At 34.7% G+C, this 23387-nt stretch overlaps 1 protein-coding gene across 2 annotated transcripts in view; it reads right to left on the bottom strand.

Annotated features, from left to right (window-relative positions):
• Nucleotides 1-23387, bottom strand: part of LOC120581669 (DNA-binding protein SATB1) — a 276906-nt gene that overhangs the window by 22508 nt on the left and 231011 nt on the right. For both annotated transcript variants that reach the window (XM_039836785.1, XM_039836784.1), the window contains exons 3-6: nt 21058-21234; nt 20158-20284; nt 19275-19398; nt 1451-1562 (exon numbers count right to left, since the gene is read on the bottom strand). In XM_039836785.1, coding sequence (XP_039692719.1) covers nt 1451-1562; nt 19275-19398; nt 20158-20284; nt 21058-21234 — 540 coding nt within the window. The remainder of the gene's footprint in view (nt 1-1450; nt 1563-19274; nt 19399-20157; nt 20285-21057; nt 21235-23387) is intronic.

Genomic DNA, 23387 nt, shown 5'->3' with positions numbered 1-23387 from the left:
ACAATGGTGATACTGTCACAATTTTGCAATTTATTACCACCTACTTGAGAGGAATGCTTCTGCTTTGGCTAGATCCCTCATGTGCACTGGCTGAGAGTCAGCTCTAAGTGTGTCAAATACTTTGCTGCTGCAAGGAAGAGACTGGTTTGATGCTCTTGACTGGAAAAGCTGGGCATGATGCTGAATGGAAATTGGTGGTTTTTCCACACCATACTTCACTTGTTTAGGAATCATTTCTCTTTTCACTAAATATTCATGTTTTACATTTAGAGGAATTTATCATATTGCTCTAATCACTGATATATGCAAAATATAACTAAGAATTGGGGAAGAAACCCTCCATTTTACCAGTGATATCAGCCCAAGTGGGCCATTCACAGGGAATAGTAATTCAGGCAATTATTCCAAAAATGATGCATCGTCTTCATTATAGCTCTAAGCTATAAAAGGCAAAGAATCTGTTGTGGTAGATGGATGGTTTGCTTCAAATATTAAAAGCTAAAACATGCTCAAAATTCAGGTTCTCTTGTCTCTTAAAGTCTTTAGGAAAAGTTATTGTTGTTGTTATTAAATGAATGTAATAGAAGTAAACAGAAATAGATTTAAAACAGGGCATAATGCTACACATATTAAACATCCTATTCCTACATTATTTTAAAATATATTACTTGGAAGGTACAAGTATGTGAAAGAAAACATTAATAGAAATTAAAACATTAACCTTAATCACAGTGTTTGCTTTCACTAACACTAACAAACTCACCACGGAGAGAATGTCATAATCTAAATGCTTAGGTGTAACGCACAACTTTTATCTGTCTTTTTACACTGCAGATAATTTTAATATATTTCCTAAGTAATAAATTTTGACCTAAAGTTACATGTTCAGATAAGATGCTATACTGGAATTAAAAGTTTAGAAATGATGCAATGATTTTTCTGGTATGGATGGTAATGCAGTATGCTCACAGAAATGTTTATATGAGGGGCTGGGGATTAGAGATATAAAAATTACTTGATCTCAATTGTGGAAACCATAAAGACAATTTAATTTCCTTAAAAATTGGGTGTAAAAATAGACACTTTATTTTTCTCTAGAACAGAAACAGAAAGCATAAAAGCATTATTTATCTCTGAGAGAAATCCCAGCTAATATTAGTTATTCAAGGCCTGGTTAGGTCTTCACTGAGATGTTAAAACATGACAGCTCCCCTCCTCACGCCTCGATTTCCTGCATGTCTGACAACCAAGTCAGTTTGGCTGATTTAAACACAAACATTTATTGAATTTAATTATCTCATTATACTCATATCCACTCCCACCCTCAAAGAAACATTCTAAATTGATCTCTAATTGGGCAATCAAAAGACCTGGCTTTAGATGTGACTTTGATAAACCCCCAAATGACACGTAATGGTATGTAGCCACCGCTGCAACTGTTTTTGCTTACCCATCATATCTTTTGTCTTCTTGAAATGTTTGTACCACCTTCCAAATTCTTGACATTTTGCTGCTGAGACATTTGCATAGTAAGTGCTGTTCACAATGGAAGAAATCATACTCTGCATGAAGAGGGGGGAAACATTTGTAATACATAGCGGCACAAGATGGAGCACAGAAATGATTACAATTATAAAATTTATTTTTTAATCAACTGAGTACCAATACATTTTTGTTTCACACTTAACCTAAAGCCTTGACTTTAAAATTCGTTAAGTAGATCATCAAATGCTTATTTAAATAGAAAGCAACTGCCCACTGAGACCAGTATAAAGCTATCAAACCCACAGGCTTTGCTCTAGTATTTATGGAACCTCTGTCAATGTCATTTATTCCTAGGCTGACAAACTTTCACTGATCCCAATAAATCCAATTACGTGAAGACAACTTTATGATTGCAATTCATAAATAAACGTTACTCGGAGGTTTCATGACTGTACTCTGCCATCCTTCTACTCAGACTATGGCCCAGGGACTAGCAATATTGGCATCACCTGGAAGCTTATTAGAAATTCATAATCTTCAGCCCCACCCCAGACCTAGTCAATCAGCACCTGCATTTTACCAAGATCTCCAGGGTATTTTCGTGCGCATTAAAGTTTGGAAAACACCAATTGCACTTTCCAATCTTATTATTTGGGTTTCAACTGGAAGTACATTAAGTGCCTTAACACTGTTCAAAGTTTGACTGACCACATTTAAAGCGAAAACATACTATTCACAGAGATCCTCTATCAGAAGAAAAAAAGATTCTACAATCTTATTGCTAGCTTCATCTATAGTAAAGCTTGAGTTTTGAATTTCAAACTAACCATAAAAAATTTAAATATATACATTTCATGCATACTAAATTTCTCAGATATCACAAAAAAGAAAATGACCTATTTTGTCACTTGTCTTCATCCTGCTTTTAACAAACGCATGAAAACAGTCAAAAGTTTATAAAAATAAAGGCAAAAATGACAATGATTTTATTACTAGGAATTTTTTCAATTCATTTTCAACAAAGAAAAGTGTTTTCTTCCCAGCAAATTCTGGTTATGGTAATTTCAGTGACTTACTTCAGTTATTTTTAACCATAACACCCATATTCTCTAGTAGCAGCTAAATTAATTTAATTTTAGAATAATTAGACTTTGCAGCACCAATCTATCCCGACTTCTATGTGTAGAAACATGAGAATTTACATTTCAGACTTGAGCTGATCTATGGTGAAATAGCTTACAGAAGGCAGCATTGTTTGGGAGGCAGTGAACAAGCGGAAAAGCCAGTTTGGGGACAAAAGTATGTTATATCATTATCTTCTTTAAGCTACTTCTAATATAAAGCTCTTTTGGTTATTATTGATTCTCCTGACATCCATTATCAGTGTTCATTTTGTAATATGAACACACTCCCATAATATGTAAACCTTGGAGATCTTTAAAGAACTTCCAGTGAAGGATAAACTAGAGTTACATTACATATATAAAACATGGCTATCTTTCCTCAGAGGCATTGTGACATCATTTTTGGGGGACACTTTCTACTTGATAGTCCTTTTCTCATTTTACTTCTCTAAAAAGACATCTTTAATGGACTCATGATGCCCTGCCATTAATCCAGTAGCTTGCAATTTTACTAAGAGCCTTCCTCAGTCCAGAGTACAAAAAGATACTTAGCAAGGGTGCCAGAACCAGAGCCAGAAGATTACCTGATCCAGTTAACAATCTGTCAGCTTCAATCACCCTGACTCCATTGTAATAATGGATCAATAAAGTCAGACACTAATAAAACTATTGAGATTGCTGATGGATAACGGTGATTCTGATAATGGATGACAGCTGATGTTCTTCCACTTTGGTCCAATTTTTAAAAAATTATTACTCTTATACTTAGATATTCTGGCAGTTTCTTAAATGTTAATATAATACTACACATAAATTTTAGATATAGCTTATATCTTAATTTCCCGAAATGTTTGGAGTATTTAAATTTTGCTGAGGTTTTTGACAAACATCCAGTCTACTTCAGTTTGCCAACAGTTCTATATGTCAAATTTGCTCTTTGTTGCAAACCTATTATGTGCCTGGCTGGTACTAGGGATACAAAGGCAGAGAAGACACAGCCTCTTCCTACAAGAAATTTATCATCTATTAAGAAGACAAATATGTAAACAGATCATTTTATTTTAATATGATTTAGTACATCAACATTGAAAAAAAATATATGGGGAGGGGTAAGAATTCATAGTATAGGAAAAAGTCTGACATATCTTTATAAAACTAGAGTCCATAAGTAATAGTACTATGGTAGTTCATTATTATCCGTGAAAAAATAATATCCACATGTGCATGTTCATCGAAGCTTCCCCCAGCTCTTGTTTAACCCTAAGTTGATAGGCTCTGCCCTGAAGTGACTCTCTGGATGCTTTCTAGTCTATCAAGTGATGTGTGCTTAGGGAACTCAGATTAATGTAAATATTAGCCTAAGCAAGACATAAATCAAAAGGCTAATCCACAGGTTATGATGCCTGCCAAAGCAACTTTTTAGATTCTCTATTTTTTTGTGCTTTGGAGGGGGAAGGGCTAGTAAATATTCCATAATTCAGGTAACTTGGGGTCACTTTAATTTTTATTGGAACAATATGCACTAAATATCACATGTAAGCTTTCTTTTTTCTTCTTGTAGTAAAAGCTTTATTGAAATCTTAGGCAGGACATCTGACTAGACTAGTGTTTCAAGAGCAGGGAAGAGAAGTTTCAGAACATTATAGGGCCCACGGCATTTGAAAGATAATATTCAGTATTGTTATCTTAAATTTGGAAAAGCATTAAAAAAACCTATTGTTTTGATAATATAAATGACAGAAAGTCAAGATTAATATTTTCCTAGATGGTTGGGGTATACAGAGCATAGACTAAGATCCATGTTTTTAAGGTGAGAAGCTTGGGATTCTTATGTCAATCAAAAGGAGACATTGGTTTAAAAAGATTACACATAGCTGAGAGTTCATGCAGGTCTGGGTTCCATATTATTTTCCAGCCCAAATGACTGGGCATATATTAAATACACACTAAATGTTTGTTTGATGAATGGAATCAGCTTGATCTGCATTCAAGTCCCCAAGATGTGCCACACACTGGGAGTGACGCTCTGGTCAAAGCGACTACTCTATCCCAATTCTCCATCTTAAATGGCAATGATGGTAGCACTCATCCCATGTATTGTTCTGAGAATCTATTCATTCTGGCATTTTTATTCATTCAGCATACATTTATTGAACTTCTATATGTGCCAAGCACTGGGGAAGCCACTAAAAAAATAATGACTTGACGAGACATTGGACAGTAAATAAAATAATGAATGCGATGTAATTACCACAGTCTCTAGAACATACAGAGTATGAACTTAAGGTATGTTAATTACTATGACAATCCTCTGCCACCACCTCTTCATTGGGCTTTGATTATATGATCACATCTCAGATCAGTCAAAAGACTATGATGTAAATTACAGAAAGGTATCAGATAAAATTTTCAAATGATATATTTTAAGTCAAATATATTTTCTTATGAAAAATGAAGAGTATATCAATTAAATTATTAAGTTACAAGTCGGGTCAAGTGCTAACAAGGGAAAACAACAAAGAAAAAGAGAATTTTCATTTGATGCAATATTCCAATTTGGTGGTTATCTTCCAAAGATGGCCTGTACATGGTAGCTGACATCAAGAGGACACACGTCACTTCCCTCACCTGGATAATCAACCAGTGCCCTCTCCCATCTCTAGTTAACAGCTGCTCATCCCTGAAGATGTATTTCAAGTATCTCTCCTTCTGCCCTTCCTGACTTTCCAAACATCATGCACATAGTACCACAATAGCATTCATCATGCTGTTGATTTTCTACTAGACTGGGAGCCTTGGGTCTTATCTCCAAACAGCATGGACTCATCACAGGGCTGGGCACATATTAAGTGATCAATAAAAGAGCACTGGAATAAGCCATTACTGTAAGCTACCAAAAAAAACCTCCTTTTTTTTTTTTTCTTTAAAGGTCAAAAATGTCAGCTTGTCAAATAAATCTTCAAAATCCATCATTTTTTGCTGTCATTTTAAAACTCATAGTTTAAAGAAACTATGTTCATTAATTTGCAAGAGATCCCTTCCCAGGTTTTCCAAAATGCATCCACACAGATGTCTCGGAAGTTGCAGTGCTCGGTGGTTATGTCATTCCCATTCTCTCTGGGTGTCTATTTATATGAGCTTTTTAAAGCGTGTTGAGAAAGACACAACTGGTATCGCAAGTTTTCCTATTCAGTGGCCAGTCTGTGTAAAACATCAATGTTCAGGGAATAAAGTAATTAGGCTGACGAAACTCGGTTTAAATCCCAAATTCAAGTGCTACATACAATACCAAGCAATGAATAGGTCACAGCTCCCAGTGCTGGAAAACAGAAGTTGAAAGTCGGCAGAAATTGGCTGTGGGTCTCATAACCCCAGTGTGACACGATTCTCTCATCCTAGGAGCCAAGTTGTAAGCTTTTCTAAGATCCATAAAGCACATGTCTACTCCCTATGAGAAGCTCCGGTTCTTTCTGGGAGTCTGCTGAAGTTCCGATCTGAGAGAATGCCATCTTCACAGAAACCCCGGCACTCTAGAATGATACCATCTGCCACAGGCTGAGCTTCCTTTTCAGCCAAATACATTATTTATAACCTTTCTAATTGTGAAAAGGTAAGGGTGGAATTTTTCTAAAGCCTGACTTAGATATAGTTAGAACATTCTGAACCTTTGCTCTAAAATACAGCAGGTCTCTAAATTTGAAAAACAAAAAAAAACAACAAAAAACCTCCACAAGGAATCAGTGGAGGTTATATAATTTTTCAAAATGTTATATTCTTTCAATCCCTTCTAGAACAGGATATATATTGCAGGTATATATTTATAACAGATTCAGAAACTAAAAGAAGAGTTTTATTTTTCTACTTGGTCATCTTATTAGCCAGTAAAGAGGTTTTGAGAGAGGTGAGGCCTTCTGAAAAAAAGGTTCATCAATTGGGGAAATGCAGTGATCTGATTACCCTTAAAATTGCTTTGTTGTGCCTTTAACAACAACAAAAAAAAACCCACCCCAAAACAATGCTAATCAGGTTATTCAATCATTTAAACCAAAACTGTTCATGCTTTTCTGCCAAATCAACCAACCACAGCAAAATCTGTTATCTCTGATTGCTCAGCTTCCAGTCAAAAAACAGTTAACCCCCACTATACCAAAAGTTTTCCAAAATACCCTCAAAGCTCTGCATGCTCATGGGGAATAAAGAGAAAGCCATGACATCTTTAAAGGGCAACTGGAGTTCGGTACTGTATTTGCACATCACAATATACTCTGATAAACTAAACAGCCTGTACCGGAAGCCAGCAGCTCCTTAGCATTTCATGTGATCTTCATACTGGCTTTCGTGCACTATTTTTTATTTTAAACAGGACTGTGATATCATGATCAAAACTTACTAAAGATCTGCCGATGGTTTAACTGAAGTAGGAGAAGGTAGCAAGAAAATGTACAAAATGGTGGTTCACCCATGTTTAAAGCTTTCAGGCTCCATCAGCAGAGAGGGCAAAGGCTACAACATCTTATTTACACAATTATCTAAATACGATTAAACAGCTGATGGACAAATATTAAACTGGAAAATGTATAGTCATTTCAGCTTAATGTAATCCTCTTTCTGTAAACACCCAAGATGATTTTTTTCAACCAGAACAGTCCTGACATCTCATAAGCCTAAGGGTGAATAGCAAGAGATTGTTTTTGATAGTTATAAATATTCAAAAGACATGCAGACCATCTGCTTTCATAATACAGGTAAAGCAAGACTGAAATGGTGACTGCTGTATAAAAATGATTCTTTTAACAAAGTCTTCCTCTCCTCGAAAACTATAAAGACAGATGTCAAAAACTGTTTACACAGAGCAATCAGGAGCGTGCAAAATGTAATATTCCTTTTACACACAGTGCTTGCTAAAGAGATTTTTTTTTCTTTTTCTTCCCATCTGTGTGTTGCAACACATTTCTACAAGTTAAAAACATTTTTTTTCAAACAGAGATCTCATGAATACCCAAAAACATGCTATCTGGTTTCTGAATGCTAATTAATTTCAACTAAGGAATCTGAATATCTTTTTCTGTAGGAAGGAATGTATGTTTTGAATTGGAATACTCTAGAGAGGCAGCAAGAGAAAAAGAGAAATAATCTTGTACAAGTTTAATTCTATAAGGCAATTTTTATGGTTCTACCTTGTCTGTAATATATATACATACGTGTGTATATGTTATGTACATGCTTGAAATGATAGCTTATCACTGCTAATGTCCTTGTCATAAAGTCTAAAATAATTGTTTTCTGAAATAAATGTCCGCACATGCAAAATATATATACAGAAACCTTTAACTTCTCAGTCAATCCAGAGTGATGCATAAAGCCTTACAGTTAATTTTCAGAATTGGAACACTAATCTTGACAGTAACCTTTTTATGTATTGTATTAATGGCACAGAGGCATTAAGCACCTTTTTATAATTTTCAATAAAATGAGCATTTACTGAACAATCTGTCAAACTGCTGGCTCTTTATACTTTACATTTTTTATTTTTTGAGAAGTGTAACTTCATACACTTCAATGTCTTTCTCCATGTCCTATTTGCCTATGGCCTGAATTTTTACAGCAGTTTTTTTTTTTTTTTTTTTTTGTATGCATGTGGAAAACTCAAAGGTCAAACTTTAATTTCAGGTCAAATGGAATCAACTCTCCACATTCAAATACAATTTTAATAGGGATTCTCAGGAAATGGGGTTTTCTTTTAATCCCAAAGGATATCAAATACTACAAACAAGCTCTAAAAGGCATCATATGAGGTAGTGACATGAAACAAATTTGCTGAAAATTAACAGGTAGTCCCCATCTGGTATTTGGGGGTGGGAAAGAAGGGAAATGGGCTTCAATTTATGAGAAGCAAATGACAGGGTTTCTAAGTGTAATATTCTGTTTGTGCATGCTTGCTTATGTTCCCCAAATCTTTCCCTCTGGATCCTCTACTGCTTTCTACACTATTCTCTTGGGAAATACACTGGGGTATATTCAGAATCTCAATTTGTTGAGAAGAGACTAATCACTTCTAAATTTTACTTAAACTCCAATTGTCATAGTTATGGCTCTTGCCATCTTGGTCAATCCCAGTGCTTGAAAATGGCTTTTTTACACCAAGTAACCCTACAAGGGTTACTAAAATACACCAGAAATGGAAACTCAGTACAAAGCTCTACAGGAATACAAAAGGAAGCACAGGAAAACACACTGAATTGTTTCAATTTTCTTAGTATATCTCCTAAAGATGACAATGCGATAATTTCAGACACAGAAATTTTATTTAATTATTTACATATCCAATTCATAATTTTTTAAAATGTTGGTTCACAGTTCAGATGGCTTTTCCACCTAAAGTAATTTTACGTAAGACCCAGATAATATCTTTTGACCAGATTCTTTTTTCACTCCTTTTGTATAAGTACCTAAATCTTTCTTACTACACTGAAACCTTTTTATTCAAACTAATCAAACATTTTAGCAAACAGCTTAAATTAGAAAATATTTGTTAAAAGATGTATTATTACTAAGGGCATGTAATATTTCAAATTAACTGCACAGAGAAGTTTACATTTGTTCGTCTGCAATATGAAGGTAATTGAACTAGATAATCTTTGAGGTCCCTTCTAAGAGCTTCAATATTCTATGAAATCCATATGTCTTCCCAGAGGTTCTATAGTGTCTCCTTTAGTGACTAAAAACCAATTCAATTGTAATACACATCATCCATTCTCAGGCATTTACTGTGCAAATGTCCCCAGGTATAGTTTATTTTTAGGATGGTTAAAGTCCCTTGGTATCTTGCTTATAATATGATTATTAAAAATATACTCATCATGAAGTTAAACATTATGTAACTCCAAATAGGATTTTCACAAGTTTTTCATTAGATAAATCTAAATCCAATGATTTTGATTTTATAATAAAAATTGTTTCCTAAAATTCTGAATCTGTATCAACTTGCACATCTGGAGAATGCTTGCTTACTTTCTCTGATGGCCTTTGTGTGGTTAAATCTATCCTCTATGGAGATTAAATTTTCTAGTATCTCCTTAGAAATAGCAGAAAAAAGATACCAAATTTGTGTTAAGTTCCAGGCCTCCTAAATACAGCATATTGAAAAATTTTAAGCCACAGAGTGAAAAAAAGAATGAAAGTAATCTGAACGATCTACTTTTTCAAAAGTAAATACTAGAATTAGGCTCTGAACTCTTCACAGACTTTATGTTCCTTCTTTGCATTCCTTCTTTAGATTTTAAGACACAGTGCCTAAAAATTAGGGAGAAAAGACAGTCTGGCTTCTGGCTTTTGATGGCACCACAGAACTCTGAGAATCTCATGAAATCTATGGAAACTCTCCCCACATATGCTCCTAAAAGTGACTTATAACTTCAAAGTCTACATGAACCTATAGAGGCTGCAGGTTTTGTGGACCCCACACAAATCTGATCCAAGATTTCAGAGGAGACTAAGGGCTAAATCATGTCCTTGATTTTTGTGTTTCACTATTAGCTGTTAGCCAAGACTTCCTATGTCTACTAGATAAATATAAATCCATGTCACCTCTGGATTAGGTCATAGAGAAAAATCAAATTATCCTGAGTCATCTCTATTAGTATTATAAAAATACTTTACAGTTTAGGAAAATGCTATATACTGCCACTTATTATGGTGAAATGGTAAAAATGTGTTGGACAGGTTATACATCATGAGATAACGAGCACTGTCCATCACAGGTGTGTGTTCCAGGCTGAGCTAGTGTTCATGCAGAAGGGTGGACCAACCAAGTCCACGAGACCCTTTCTGGAATGGCTGAACAGTTACTACACCTATAGCTCTCTCTAAACTCAAGTGATTCTGGACCTTTATACAGCTGACTTTTATACAGCTGACTTTTATACACGTTTATAGTCCTAAACAGAGTCTCTAATGCCAAACGTGAACTTTAGAATATCGACTGAGGAATGGACGCTGGGGGCTCCCTGGGGTTGTACTGACCCCTAGCATTTCCATGTTGGCAGCATCAGCACCCTTGTCTATAAATTTGACCCCATTACTGAAAATTCCCTTGTTTATTTTTTAAATATGAGAAATGGACAAAAAGAAGTAAAAATGTTAGTAAAGTATTTTACTAGGTAAAAGAGATTTGAGATTCAGTAAAAAAAATGTCAATTTCAAATATAACACAACTGAGACAAAATGAAGTATTAGCCATACTGAAATATGTTCAATTATGGAAGAAAAATTTTAAATGTGCATAGAAATAAGTTGCTAAAGATTGTACTTAACAGTGATATATAATTAAGTCTTTTATAGCATTTTTTTAGATTGCTGGGTCCCTTGTACTCCAAAAACTATTATTCTACTTACAAATATGTTTTATACATTTATGAAAGAATATTACAATAAAAGTAAAAATATGAAACAGCTTGGAATATCAGTAGGTTTTCTTTTAAAAATTTTCAGAAATAATTTGCTCTTGGTTAGGTAAATTAAAAATTCAGAATGAAGTTTAATAAAAAACATTTCGTAAGGTACAATACTATAGATAAAGAGTATCTATAAAATACAACTAATAAAACCACTGACATAGTTTATTGGTTCGTGAAATTACCATGGTGAAAATCCCATGAGGATATTTCAGTTTTACAAATATTCCTAAGATCTTATTGTGTGCCAGCATCTATGACTGCGATGATGACTAAAACTTAGTCCCTTTGCTATATAGTCAATTATAGTGTACACAGAGAGGCTAGTTAGTTCATAGATAATTTCAAAACAATGCAGAAAGTATTATGATGGCTGCATAAAGGAAGAACAGAGCCTTGAGTGCGAGAAGTGGGGGTGAGAGAAGTTAAAGGAAAGGACACAGAAAAACTCACATCCAGATGACAGTTCCACAAAGCATTTTTATCCTCTTTGACACTGTCCAAAGTTATATCATATTTGTTTAATTTGCAAATGTGCTTATTGAAAGCACAAGGCACAAGGAAGCCTGACTTCCATTTTAGAATATATCAGAATTTTTTAATGATTCTAAGGACAGTGCTATAAGTCTCTTAAGGGTAGAAATGAGTTATAGCATGGTCTTCTAATTTTTTCATAAATGAAAAGTTCTTGGTTGCTTTCATAAAAAATGAAGCTTATACCAAAATCTTCTATGTAGCAGTAAAGTTTCTTAGATCGTACAGCACCCACAGTGTGATTTCAAACTCTTCATCCCCAAGTCTTAGAAAAATAACTGAAGTTACTGTACACCTTAGAACTGAACATCATTCTAAATGTTTTACAGGTTTTAACTCATCAAATTCTAATAACAATCCTGAAAGACTGATACTATTACCTTCCTACTTCACAGATGAGGAAATTGAGGCATGGACAATCAGTCACTGGCCCAAGCTTATAGAGTTGGTAATGACAGCTCACATTCTTGACCCCTATTGTAATGAATGCTACTAGCTCACTAATCAAAGTGATGGCAAAGAGCAATGACACACACTCACATAAAAAGTAACAGACTAAAGTTGCTGAAAAAATATGTTACTTCAAGAAATAGTTCCATTAAAAAATAAAAAGAAAACAAAATCAAGCTCTGTCCTATGTTAACATAATCCAAGGTTTCAATACATTTGGAACACACCTATTTTGTGAAATGTCAAATAGTTAATACTTATTTCAGTTAGCTCCACATTTGCTAGATTGACAACAAAATGGGACAAGCTAGGATAATCAGTGGTACCCAGTGATTAAGTATCCTGTCTTGTTATCTAGATAAGAATGTGATCTCAAATGATGCTAATAATCAAGGCTTTACTCTTTCTTAACTTTCAACATATCATCTGGTTTGCATCTTTAACCCTTCTGAGTAAACTAAATTAGATTAGCATTTTTATGAGAAAATACTGCAATACAAAATAATATTTTTTAAAAAGAAGAAAGCAAAGGAAAAGACGACTGAAGAGAATAAAGTTTAAGAGTAAGAATGAGAGAAAGAAAAACAGAATGTTGAAAGAAGTCAGCTACCTTCTCTATAATGAGGAATTCTGAAACCTTATGAATTGTCCATGATGAAACTCCAGCACCCCATAATAATACTGTATATTAGAACACAATACAATCTTATATTTCTGTAGCGCCCGTCATGCAAGCATCCCAGGGTGCTTTACAATCATTATGAGTTAAAATTAAAACTGAAGCACATACAATTCCTAATAGAATCATTTTAAAAATGCTAAACAGAACAAATAACTTTTAAGTCTAGATTTAAAAGTCCCAACAGCCAGAGCTTTCCTTACTTCAATTGGCAATGAGCTGCAGAGCCTCGGCTGAGGCTCTCTCCTGTTATGTTAAAGGCTCTCTTATGTTTTTTTATGCTCAGAGCACGTTATAATAAAGCAGTTTCCAATGAAAGACAGAAAAAACTGGGTGCGAGTATCTGTTTGTTTTGATTGTTCTGAGTTTAGGATTTTTTTGTTTGTTTATGAGTTTGTATGGGGCCCAAATCTGACATGAAATAAAATAGGTTTAAAAAGCAAATCTAGATAGAGCCCAACTTGAAATTTTAGTGACTGTAAAAAAAGACGCTCAAAAGGCACTCTAAAACTAGCTCTGCTTTAGCAAGAAAATCAGATTGATTAGCATGATTTGGTTAACTTAAAAAAAAAAATTAGAAAATAGCCATATCATAGGCTTTGGCCCAGGCCACTACACCTAAGCCTTGGCAGTATTTATTATTCTGCAAATCAGAAAAAAAAATAGAGAAAATGCTCTCATGATATTGTAATTTTCCTTGCATTAGCGATTCTGAGGCCAAAGGAAACCTGTTCAGATCTAAAACAAAGCATAGGTAAAAATCTATTAAGTGAAAATGAAGTACTTACACATTGTTAAACACTCCCTAAATTGGCATGGCTTAAACTCTTTTATGTTGTACTATTGTGAAAAGATAGTGGCCATAAAATATTTGAGATCAATCCATTTTAAGTTACATGCTTTATTAAGTTCGGTTTTTTTGATTAATGATCTGAAAGGTTATAGAGAACTAACATCAAACTACAGTAATATCTTTGTGTTATCTAAACCAGCTAAAAATAAGCCTGATATATGAGATTCAAAAAGAAAAACTTGCAATTTAGAGGACAGTTCTATGGTTAATATTACACTATTAACACAGAGCAGATGTCTCACTAAGTTGAAAGAGGAACTAGAATGAAGTAATAAATGATTCAAAAAAGGAGGCAGAAAAATATTCTTTGGTAGAAGTTTAGCAAGGCACATAACTGCCTATTTAAGACTGTTTTTTCCATTTCCTTTATGTAGCTCACCATCAATACAATTGCTGAAAGTGATAATAAAATCCAATTAGTATCAAGTACTTCAGTGCCTGGCAAAGCAGGTATTCATAATCTGAGATTCCCATGGCCAGTAAGGTAAGGACTGGGAAAAGTTTTGTAATTAAAAAAAGGAAAGAATACATGATAGTCCCCCAAATACATGAGAATTAACAAGGTTTATAATATTGTACTAGGAGGGGGCAAGTACAAAATCATACAAGCACACCTCAAACAGGAAACTTTCTATTTTTAAATGGAGCTGACAGTTATAGCCTTGTCCATCATATCAGACTCGTGAATGACTAAGGTCTATGCTTTCAAATAGACTCAAGAAATTCAACTGCCCAGTTTCCAATGTGAATACCCAACGTTGTCTTGGGGTTCAAATCAATGAGCTATTAGCTCAATTATACCTACTGATAACAGATGGATGTGGGGATGGGGGATTGAAGTGACTGAGACAGAATTGTTACATTCAAACCTTTTGGAACTTCCCAAAATACCAGATTACTCCAGAAGTCAGTTCTCATGGTCTAAATCACCCTTGCATGCTCTAAATTAGGGACATGAGATGATGGCACTTTTAAAGCAAGCCAATGTACTAACAACAGAATCAGACATACAAAAACAAAGCACATGTGTTAAAGAAAAATTTCAGTAGTAAGAATAAATACAATTGGAGAACTATAAATAGTTACCACTACTTTAGAGAAATGTAAGTATTTTGTAAAATACATCAAATTAACCAAGTAGGATATTTGGTTAAGTTCACAGCCTCCAGGTATGTATTCTTGCCCCTCTACTTTATGTGACTGTGGGCACTCATTTAAACATTCTATGCTTCAGGTTCCTGAACTGAAAATAGGGATATAAAACTAATACGGTGATAGAAGTGCTCTTGATACACCAAAAGCACTAAATGAAAGCTAACAATTATTACTTCAGCTATTAAGATGTATCATCCTTATTAGTACACTAGAAATTGGAGTATTCAGTCACACAGCTGACTGTCAAATATATTTTTGAATGAATAAATATGTGAATATATAAATAAATGTCATAGGTTAGACTCTGAGGTGAAATACAATATATGAATATTGACACTGCATATTCCCTTGAGAATGTGATTATTAATGTTTACTAAAAACCTTTTAAAAATGTCATTTCAGTCCAAGTATTAGCAAGAAAGTACAGTTAAAACATTATATACCTATATATAATGGTTAGAACTTTTTAAATTGTTCCTCCAGTGTTATACATAATACAGACTGAAAACCAGCTGAACACAGAGGTTTATTAAATGTCCAGGGAAATTACTATCAAATTTCAGAGAATCAACCTGGTTAAATGCTAAGCTTTGGGAGGGCAGGATAGTGTCCTTTTTTAACCTGTTTTGTCAATACATAATAAAAAAAAGTGACATATTTTAGATACTTAGATGCTGGCAGGAAAAGAAAAAACAAAAAATCGTTTTTCTCAATATTACTTCTAATGGATTGTTCAAATTTAAATTCACTTTATACAGCTTTTACTACATGAAAATGAAAATGACAATTCGTTCTTATGTTATGTAGGACTCAGGCTTGGAGCTACTTTTTCCCAGGTGAGAAATAGAAAACAATGAAATAGAAAACAATCCACGGCCTTAAAAATGTGGAAGCTGTGATGTGTGAGTGTGAATGTGTATGTGTGCGTGTGCGTGTGTGTACATGCATGTGGTGGGGATGGGTGGTAAAAATGCACATACCAGATTAAAATCTCCAGGAATATTTGACCTAAACATTTTTAGATTGGAAGATATTAGGCTGGTAGAAGTAATAACTGACCTTTACTTATGGTACTTTTAACAAAATTAATCTTTCCTTTTATTGAATGTATATACTTTAATCCAGTGTTTCAGTTCAATATCTAAAACTTCAGGGAAAACTAATATCAAAATGAAATGTTTTCTCGTAAATCAAAATGTTTATTTTTTTAACTCTCAATTTATTTCCTGAAGGAATCCATACTCTCAAAGTTCTCATAACCACAGGATTTCCTGTCCCCAAGTCACACTCTATTCTTTCCTTAATACCTGCAGTTCAAAATACAACATCCAATTTATCTAACCATATCCACTGAAAAAAGCAAGAGTAACAACACAACACCCGACCTCATATCTATATAATGAGTTAAGTGTTTCTTATGTCTTAGAATGTTTTACAAAAGTAAACAACATGTATGAAAACTTAACAAATGGATGACAGTCTATTTGGCCTTATTTATGATAAGAAAGCAGTACCAGAAATAAAGGTATGAGTTATAAATCAAACCATATGCACACTTATGGAATTTCTGCAGCACAACATAAGTATTCACTTTACAATCAACACTTACTTTAAAATTTATCACTGAAAAAGGACTTCTGGGTAAGTCACTAACTAGCATTTGACTTTAATCTCTAGGGACACTGGCTTCTTCATCTGTTCAAAGAGGAATGAGGGAAAGATAACACCTTCTAGTTCTAAGATTCCAAGTCCGAACTGAACAGCTGCTTAGCCAAGTGCGGGACAATCCTCTCTGGAGGCAGGGCTTATCAGACACCACAGGTAAAACTCCCGCTGGCTTCCCGTTTCCACTCTCTCCTGGCCTCTTCTCTGCAAAGGGAGTCTATTGCCCACACAGTGGACATTCTGCTAAACATAATATTAAGGGCCTCTGTAGCCATTATTGCTCCTGGGGTATTATTATATTCAACAAAACAAAACCCTTGATGTATAGTAAAATGTGTGTCCTGACTTATAATGCTGAAGTTCTCAAGTGAATGAGTCAAAACTCCACAAAGGGTAAAAAAAGTCTTAACTCATAACATTTCTTGGTGTTAGGTCCCATTTTGTACAAGACTGAGACAATATTTACTTGCTAGGCATTTTTTCACCATAGCATCTTCATCACCAAATAAATCTCAGCCATAGAAGAAAGAGTAGTTTTGCCTCTCTCAGCATATATTTTGGGCTTAGGCCTTAGAGAGCCTGCATTTCTGGTCTTTAACTAATAACTTATGATGGAAAAGAAAATAAAGGAGAAATGAAAAATAGTTCACTATTAAACTATTCTGAATTGAGTATCAGATTTACGGATTCATTCTAGAGAAAGAAACAGAAGATAATATAGCAGAATATAAAATAAGTCCCTCATTTAGAGGACAGGTTGCCCTTCTTTCATAACATTAAATTATTTTCTAATATATGCTGCCACAGCTAAAATATGCATGATTTTTTCAAAAGATTTTTTTTAAAGAAAAGACGACCATAATTACAACTGATGTTGAAGTTACAGCCTGGTTTCACCACTGAATGATTACAGCGGGGTCATCAGCTACATGTGGCCACATGTTCTTCTAAAGGCCTCGCTACAGAAATTCACCAATATATGACTCCAAAACCAAGTCCCGAATTTCATTTTGTCATTCTGTTTAACGTTATAATTGCCTGTATTCAATTCATTTCCCATGATAACATTAAGTAAATTCACAATTATATTTATAAGCTACAGTGAGGTGGAGTTTATTGGCTGAATGTTGATGTCATTTAACAATTAGTTCTCACTGCCTATATCAATAAATGCTTATACTAGCATCCTCTTCTCCAGCTCACAGGAAATGCATTAAATCTTTGCCTGAATTTACTTCCAAATCAATGGGACACTTGGCAACATGCAAGATACATGAGATTCCTATCTTGGGTGTTCATACATACTTTAACTCTGAATTAAAAAAAGTTTATTTCTATGACATTTCAAGTTTTCAAATGCTAATAACTAAGTGACATATTATCTGGAATTGTCTGCAAAACCCAAAGTCCCAGAGGTAAGAGTCACCTGCTTCATTATATCATCCTATTGATTTAACTGTGTTTAATTAATTTAAATTACTTTATTGGATGGTTATAAATTCACATCTTCTCTACTCCAAGGGTGAGAGCAGGAGGATGAAAGGAGGTAAGCTAAAATGACAAAAAGAGTTTGCTCTGAATTTCAAGAAATTGACACTTAACAACACAGAGAACAGTTTACCTGTGGCTATAGCTTACCTTAAAAGAATACAGAAAGCCATTACTAACTATAAACTTAATGCATTTGCTTCATTCCTATAATTGCTAACAAATATCAAAGTAAAGCTGATGGACTGTAATGCAGCAAACCTGAAATGCATTGAGTTTCCATGAAACGATAACACAAAGCCCACAAGCTTCTTTCCAAAGGTACCCAGTATCACATTAGAAACACATTCTGAGAATATCTCAATTGCAGAAATGTTTACAGCAGAGTCATATAGTTCAAGTTCAAGTGACTGACAGACTAATATGCAGAATTACATTTTAAACTTCAATGAAAAGAAAACCTTTAAAGATTTACTAAAAATCTAGATCAGCATACTATATCGCAGAATGACCTTACACTGGGTTTAGGCACTGAAGGTCCCATTATAACATATTTACACAGTGGCTATGCAGACTGCCCATTAAGAGTAGGTTCAGAGCACCCTTTCTTTTTCGTATCTGAAATCAGCTTAGCATTATCAAAAATGATGTGTGGTTTTACACTGAGAAACAGGGGCCAGTCTCTACCTAGAATTTCAGTTGCCCTCTATCAAAATTCATTAAAAAACTCAAGCACAATAACAATAAATCTTTCTCTCATTTCAAAAATCTCTGATGGTATGACAGACATCTCAGAAGGAAAAAAAAAAGTAAACCAATGCCCCGAAACTGGTGACAAAATAAATCCTAATGGACAATAACTACTCAATTGTTAGTTACAAGAAAAAGATTTCTGTTCTTTTATAATTGTTTTTACTAAATGCTCTCTTTTACTTTTATTTCTGTTTTAATAAACCAAGTATGTGAAAATTATACTCTTATTTCATTCAGGCAGCATGGCGGAGTGTTCCACATTAACACTAACACTGCCACTGCCACTCCCCAAAGGCTCCTGGAAGTTAGACCACTTTCTCTCTTCCTTAACTGGGGGCACTCAGGAGAACACAGCTTCCATGCTCAGATCACTGAGAAGAGGAACTGAAAAACATGCTAACAGTCTTTTGCTGAGCCGTTTTTCCTTCACTCTTTTCCCCAAGGGAGAAAAGGTATAAAGGCTCTGTCCAGAATGAATCAGGCACATTTTTAAAAGTCACTAGTGATCAAGTCACTTTGCATTTTTGGCAGATTCCTGCTTCAAATACCGTTGCTTTAGACTACATAGCCCCATCAAACCTCAACTCAGAGCTGCCCATGATGTCTTATTATTTATTGCATGTTATGCTAAGTACCTGTGAAAGGGGGCACTCCTTGGCCAACGAACTCTGATTCATATCTTTCAGTAAGTCCTTCAGAGCATTCCTTACTGTGGTGTGCGACCATTGTTCAGGAGGCAAGTCTTCTAGTTTGGGGCAACTATTTGAGACATAGATTAGAAAGGGGATTATTACAAGATTGCATCCCGCTGCAAAACATTCCTTTAAGACAGACAGATTTCATTTTGCGCATCAAACAGATGCATCTGGAGATTGCTCTCGGTCTCCTGATTGTTCCGATTAGTTAATTACTTTATACAACACATCTGCTGTATCGATGCATGAATTATACATCAGCTGCCTGTGGTGGCGATTTTTTCATGTTACTTCTACCTTCCTGCTCTGATGCGCTTGGGAAGACAATTTAAGGTGTACTGCTTTCTCACGAGCCATCGTCAAAAGCATTAACATATTAACCATTTTCCTTTCATGACTCTGTTCATACGAATTAAAATGGTAAAAAATGTATAAATAAATAAGATTGCGGCAATAGTGAATAAAGCATTCTTTCACAAAATGTACACAGATGGCACTGCTCATGATATGCAAAAATATTTTTCTCTTAAGTAAACTTTATGTAAAATGCTTTCTTGTAATGCATCATTTAATTGACTAATATGAAAAGTCTTGTCTTTCGATAACCCGCACAAACCTACAAATTAAGTTGGGGGGGTAAGGTTGCCTTGAAATTCAATAGTGAAGTTAGAAAAATAAAACAGAAGGGGTAAAGTAACAAAATCAATTTGAATTAACCTTTCTGAAACACAGGAAATAAAAACTGAAGATTGACCAGAGATAGCTTTAATTCAAAAGATCAGGTAAGTAGAACATCTTCCCCTAAAATACTGTCCCGACTCACCTGTGTAACTGAATTTTCAATGTGACCACATGATACACGTCTTGAAGCATATCTGCTACCGTAGCATCAGGGGCATCTGTCACATAAGACAGTGGAACTGGATTCCACTTTCCAACCTGGATTAGCCCTATTCCAAATAAAGAGAATATATCATTAAATACTTTACCCTTCAGATAATACATTTAGTAGTTTTTGTTTTTGTTTTTGTTTTTTTTATGGCCCTCACCGCAAGCAATACTGTTATTTCTGTTTGAATTATTCCCTTCCCTCTAAAAGGCAGGTCAATGAAAATATTCACAGCTTAGCTTTCCAAATTGTGAAATTATGTAAATGACTATAGGATTGTTTATTATTTTGGAAATCAAACCCCATCAATAAAACCTATGCATAGGCCACATTTTCCTAACTTACAGGAAGTTCTAATAAGACATAGCTGAACCAGTTCTAAATGGCTTTACGATTTAGATAAGATTCTCTATTGCAAAGGGAATCAGCATTGAAAAATACTTTACAGCCCATAAAACCATCAGAAACAGAATAAAAGAAACAGAACTAGATATTCAGTCATAAATGCAAATTGACTCTCAACAGTCCATCTGCTCAAATACGCTCCTCACTTCCTTGTGGGTCCTCAGTGGAGCAGATTATTAAGGTCAATAAGCATACTAATGATTCAGCTGAAGTAATTTAAAAAAAAAATCTACCTCGACATTCCACACAAGCAAAATGTGTGTTAACTAAACCAAACTGAATTAAGCCAATTTTTTAAAGCCACAGTCTATATAAGGAACCAATATAATACACGGACTACAGCTCATTGAATAAAAATATTCAGTGCTTTCTCTGCAAGGTAAACAGAATGCCAAACAATTTTTCCAGCCCCACGTATGCATTATTTACCTTTGGCCTGGGCAGCAGAGCTATGTGAATAACCCAGAGACAGCAATGCCATTTCTATCAGCTGGTTGAAAAGCATATCCTTTCTCACCAACACAAATTCCGCATGCTCCTCCTTGCAATCATATTCAATGGCGTTTTCATAATGTTCCACCACGCAAAAAACTGGTAGCATGGTTCCTATCAAAGAGACAGAGAAAAAGAGATGCAAACCAACCACCTTCAGAAATACAGTCTGGGGGGAGGAAAAACTAAGCCATGAAAATAAATCTTCACAATTGTGAGGGAAGGGAAGACTGTTTCCAAGGCAGACAGGGCACAGAAACACAGGCGGGTGCACACGCACGCACACACACACACACACACACACAGTCTTTAATTTTTTTAAACTGTAAGAAATATTTAACGAGAACATGAATTTGGTCCTACGGTAACTTGGGCTCCACCTTAATTAAAACCATTTACTGCAGAATTACCTTTCTGATCAAATAATAATGCTGACGAGAGAGAAATGTGTCTTGTCTGATCTGTTGTGAGTGGTATGCAGTGTGCAAACGTAACTCACTACAGTTGTCTTAAGAAGAACCACCTTCATGCTTCCTATAGGCTTTTGTTAATTTTAAACTTTTCCTTTCTTGTGTCCAAATTATCTTTGACTATAAATTATTAGCATTTTTCTTCCTTTATAAAGATACTTACTTTAACAATTCCATAAAAGAAACACAAAACTTAACCAAACTGATGCTCAAAATATATGATTTCAATATGTGCATAATGTAGATAAATAATATTTCTTTTTATGGCTACTCATTTAATCTACCTGACCAAAAAGATGTCACAGTAATCATTGTCTTTAAAATGAATGATCTTTGTTAAAGTAAATGGGATAAAAATGAGAGAAAGAAAAGGAAACTGGCCTCATCAGGACATATTAGGATAAAGGAATCTGCATAGACTTGAAGATGTGTTCTCTTTATTTACTTTAATCCAATGTAATAACTCAGTAGCCAGATGACTAATAAGCACAGGTCACACCATTGTTAGAAAAGAGGCTTCTAGACACTGAAATCACGAAATGCTGTAGTACGCAAGGTGTTTATGCAGCGTACTGTGAGACTTCCAATGATAAACGGAAAAGGGTTAAAAGCAGATGCATCTGAACTGTACTGTGGCAAACTGCCAGGAGGGTATCATCTTTAGCATAAATGATGACAAGGGTTACTTTAACAGGGCACCCAGGATCCCCAGTTAGTCCTATAACATTAATGCCTCTATAAGCTCTGTCCTCTGGACTCACAATATCCTACCAACTTCTGAAGATGTCTAGTGCATGCCAACCAGAGCTAAAAAACTAGGATTTCCTAATGCCACCAGAGATGCCCTTTAAAAATGCTCGATTTGCTTGTTTCTGCTAAACAAAAGCTGGCAGTAAAATAGCTACATTTTTCTATATGTGCATCTTCACCAAAGCTTTAATGAACTGTTCACAAGAGATTCTGGCTCTGACAAAAACAAAAACAAAAACCTTTAGGTTTACTTAGAAAAGCTCACAAACTCAGAGGTACCTAACAGGCTAGGCATTAAAAAAAAAAACAAGCTGCAGAGCTTGCCAATATTCTTGTCATTTATTTTGCTGTTTTATACCAGAGAGAGAACCTGTCAGGGATCAGAAGACGACTTGGGGAGACCACAGCAAAAAAAGCAATATGCAAACTGGTGATTTCTTCCTTGGCTGGAAGATACTTTGGCAAAATCTCCTAAACAAATAAAAACATTCAACCCTTTTTACTTAAGTAGTGCTTTCTCATCTCAGCCATAATTTTTATCTAGCACCTGTCAAACAGAAACCATGCACAAAAAAATAAGATTAAAAGAAAAACACCACCACCACTAAAAGGCTTTAGTAATTTTGTTGTCTGAAGTGAGCAGAGAACCTTCTACAATTAAACTGCATTTCGAAAATAAGTCACTATCAATGCAATGCTTTAAGAAAAAAAAAAGCATTTGTGCAGGAAGTGAAATTATTGTACTTTGGTTTCTCCTCCCCCTGTCCTGATGTCTTCAAAGAGTTGGGTTAGTACGACAAAAACATACGCATTGATTTTTCCCCTTATAGCATGATACGGACTTGTTCTACTATATGCTGCTCCTTAGACCTAGGAAATAACTGTAGGTTTTTCAAACTATTGAAATATTGTAATCTGTTTTGGACTTTATTTAGATGTACTCCGTAGATAATTAAGGTGGCTATTGATAAAGTGACAATAGTGTCATTCAATTACAAATCTAGCTGCTAAATCTTCCAGCAAACTGTCACTGTTGCCCTCCTGATA

Source organism: Pteropus medius, unplaced genomic scaffold (assembly GCF_902729225.1).
Source record: "Pteropus medius unplaced genomic scaffold, Ma_sr-lr_union100, whole genome shotgun sequence".
Taxonomy (NCBI): Eukaryota; Metazoa; Chordata; class Mammalia; order Chiroptera; family Pteropodidae; genus Pteropus; species Pteropus medius.
This window is presented reverse-complemented; position numbering and strand designations above follow the sequence as displayed.